The sequence below is a fragment of the Lactuca sativa genome, chromosome 7 (assembly GCF_002870075.4).
Source record: "Lactuca sativa cultivar Salinas chromosome 7, Lsat_Salinas_v11, whole genome shotgun sequence".
Classification (NCBI taxonomy): Eukaryota; Viridiplantae; Streptophyta; class Magnoliopsida; order Asterales; family Asteraceae; genus Lactuca; species Lactuca sativa.
Genome location: NC_056629.2, coordinates 186537001 through 186540643, shown reverse-complemented (window position 1 = coordinate 186540643; position 3643 = coordinate 186537001). Strand labels below are relative to the sequence as shown.

At 32.9% G+C, this 3643-nt stretch overlaps 1 protein-coding gene across 1 annotated transcript; it reads right to left on the bottom strand.

Annotated features, from left to right (window-relative positions):
- Nucleotides 1-433: 433 nt before the first annotated feature.
- On the bottom strand, nucleotides 434-3109 carry LOC111890820 (putative F-box protein At3g16210). The gene is made up of 2 exons (XM_023886901.3): nucleotides 2903-3109; nucleotides 434-2000 (listed from the first exon to the last, which is right to left on the bottom strand). Exon 2 carries the CDS (start codon nucleotides 1998-2000, stop codon nucleotides 885-887), a length of 1116 nt encoding a protein of 371 aa, XP_023742669.2. The 5' UTR covers nucleotides 2903-3109; the 3' UTR covers nucleotides 434-884.
- Between the last annotated feature and the right edge of the window lie 534 nt (nucleotides 3110-3643).

Below are 3643 nucleotides of genomic sequence, written 5' to 3'. Positions count from 1 at the left end.
GTCCGATCCTAAAATAGAGTCCGGAAAAGACTCGTATTTGTGAGAATATTTTATTTTATTTTATGTGATTGTTTTCCTAGATGGAAAATCGCAGTTTCATTTGTATATAACGTTTGCGGTTAATGAGCTGCTTGAGATTGACTTCTTAAAAGCTCGACTTGAGCTCAAATTAAACGAGCTCGAGCTTAGTTTCTGGCACATTTATTAAACGAGCTTGAGCTCGAGTTTCATCTATCGAGCTCGATTAGGCTCGCGAACCTAAACAAGCCAATGCAAATTTATATAATATATGTTTTAATTTTAATTTTATATATTAATTTATAACTAATAATTAAATAGTAAATATCAAATAATTATAAACAAACTTTTTATCAAGCTTAAAAACAAAAATGAGCTTGATATTTGAATATTAGCTAGGCCGAGCTCAGTCGCATTTAGTCAGGTCTCACAAACAAGTTGAGCCCGAGCCGAGCTCATGTAAAACTTGATGCTTTAAGAACTTGAGGGTTTATTTTAGTCTATTCATAGTTGTGTGCCCAGTTTGCTTGTTTCCAGGTTCTGAATTTTGATGATATGCTGAGTGGTTTAGATGCGCTCATAGCACAGACGCCTACTACGTGCTCGACAAAATGCCAGATCATATATGAAGTTCTAAATGCACTCACATGGAGAAAAATGTGCCTGATGGGCTGGATTTTACAAGTATATTCTGCTTGATGTGATCATCAATCATCAACAATTTTACCCTCAATAATATCTCTTTTATTGGCAAACAAGCAGGAAATTACATATATGTTAATTTATTCACTAAAAAAAAAACTTTTGTACCAATGACAAATACCAAAATGGTAATTAAAATGTTCGAAATTCAAAATGTAATGTTGTTATTTTTTTCTTTCATAGTTCTTCTGTAGTTCCGTTTCAGCAATAGTCTCCCCCATGTCTAACAAATGGAGGGTTTCAACACACTGATAAAAGTTACGTAAACTTGAAGCAGCATTGAAGTCGCCTACTCTTGATGACACCCCCGTCTTGAGATTATAAACATGGAGCCCATGAGAGAAAGTATTGAGCAACAAAGCTTGCGGATGCAATTCCAAAACACCTAAAATAAAAAGTTGATCTATTTTCAATTTAAAACCCACAGACCACGAAGCATCTCTCCATACCCGAATCCAACTTTCACTAATTTCACCATTACAAGAAATCAAAGCTAAAGAACCTTGGATGGTTGTTAGTCCCGATGTCGTCCAATTCCGAATGGACATAGGCACTGGAATCATATCAAAAACATGAGTGCTCAAATTGAATGTTAGTATACAACTAATGCATGCGTTTTTCTTTTCTCTTTGATTAATATATGTCACCCAATGCAACACTCCATTGAAAAAAAAGGAATCGTAACGGAAAATCTGAATCTGATTTTGATGTTTAGGGGAAGCAATCTCACACCATGTGCCACTCTTCACAGCATAAACAAATGAATTGTTGCCTTTGACATATGATATCTGGACAACTTTGTAGTCATCACTGATTGGATCGAATCCAAACCCAATCCCTCGCAACGAAAAGGGTTCAGATCTCTGAGGAAATTCAGGCACGATTAGTTTGCGCCTGATTGAAGGGTTCCATAGAATCAAACCTTTTTTAGTCCACAAACAGAAAGTTCCATTACATGAACCAATAGGTGGGCCAGAAGGGAACGGGACTTCTGTTGTTATATCAATGTATCCACGTTTGGGACACAAATACAATGCCAATTCCTCCTCCTCTCCATGTGATGTGTAAAAGAATTCTTGTTGTTTTTCATTTTTGTCATCGCTAATTAGATGAATGAAGTGGATTTTTTTGGGGGATCTAAGAGTGTGCATGCGTATAAAACCATGGGTAGAAATACAAGTATATAACGATTTAGAGAGTGATCTAAATCGGAGGAGGGATTTCGGTGGTAGTCTTGCAAATATTTCAACAATCAAATCTTCGCATAGATAATCCGACATCTGCATTTTTCCAACAAGATAAAAATCAGTTGCAATCAAAAACTAATAAAAAATTATTAAGTAATGAGCATGGTTATATATATATATATATATATATATATATATATATATATATATATATATATATATATATATATATACACACACACACAAATATGTTTCTGTCCACATTGTGTCAAAAAGGTGTTGAGTATAAAGTATGTTGGTATTTCTTTACTAGAGTTAAGTCCAAAAAAACATGAAAAGAAAACAAACTACTTCAAATAAAACATATTTATGAGCAAAAACTATGTTGTTATTCTAGGTGTTTATGACTGAATGGTGTCAAATAAAACATCTCGAATATAAACTACATTGATATTTCTCCACTTAAACTAAATCCATAAAAAAAATTACATTGCTATTTTAGGTGTCATATTGTAGTAAAAGAATGTAGAATGCTGTAATAGAAAAGAAAATAATCCAAATTAGTAGATGTCATACTTGATATAAGTAGGATGATATTTTCAAAATTGGAAAGAGTATAATGAGTGTCATGTTATAACTATAGTGAACACACTAAACGATAAATTATTTTATTTTATTTGGTTACTGATGCTTCTGATTGAGCAGCATTCATTTCTTGCAAGCTATTATGACATGATTTATTTGTTTTCATGTATAAGGTAATAAGATGAGATGTGGAAACAATAGTTGTTTGTACTTTGTACCAAAAAAAAAAAGGTCATGGCTTTGTTTTTCACCGATCCACTAGAAATTCAAGTTTCAGCCTTAAGAACTAAAAGCATAAATCAGAATTACACATGAAAAATAAAACATGATTTATGTTCTTTAATCAAAAGACAGAGTTTCCCAATCATGAAACTTATCTATCATTCAATTAAAGCAAAAACAGAAGTTACCTCGAGTAGGAGAATTAAGAAACTGAAAACAGCAAATTCGGCCTTGGTGAGAAGTGAGAACTGGGATAAAGAGGAGAGGAGAGCGAAAATCTTGACAGAATCCGATCGATCGATTGATACTTTGATAGGCGTGATTCTATGAAGAAAGAAGGGATTTTAATCATGAATTCGTGATTATCGGATTACAACGTTTTTCTGTTCCATATATTTCTCCATCAGCTTTTTTTTTTGTTCTACGCCTTTGGACTGCCAAAATCAACAGTGGGCCGACCCTTACACATATATTGATATTTTGCATTATGTGAATTTAGACCATAACATCCTAAGTTCCTAACAAACATATCAAAAATTCAAAACATTTTATAAGTTATTGAATACAACAACAATTAAGATTAAATTTAATTCTAATATCTAAGTTTTAATTTTATCTTTTCAGTCACGTTATTTTCTTGATGACTCCTGTGCAGCACCGACCAAAAAAGTAGTTGTAACCTCAACAAGATAACTGAAAGCCAAAATCGTAATAAAAATGCATCGAAAATCAAAATGTAATTTTATGTTTTCTTCGTTTCACAAAATGTTTCACTAATAAAATTTTACGTAGAGTTGAAGCAACATTGATTCGACTACTCTTGATTGATGGCACCCGCGTCTTGTGATTAAAAAAACATCGAGTTGTTGAAAATAAGTATTGAGCAACAAATCACCATTACTGGTCAGTTGTGGTTGCAATTGCAAAGC

Bases quoted from the DNA above. Each gene is read 5' to 3' on its own strand.
- LOC111890820 (XM_023886901.3), bottom strand. From the start codon at position 2,000: ATGTCGGATTATCTATGCGAAGATTTGATTGTTGAAATATTTGCAAGA.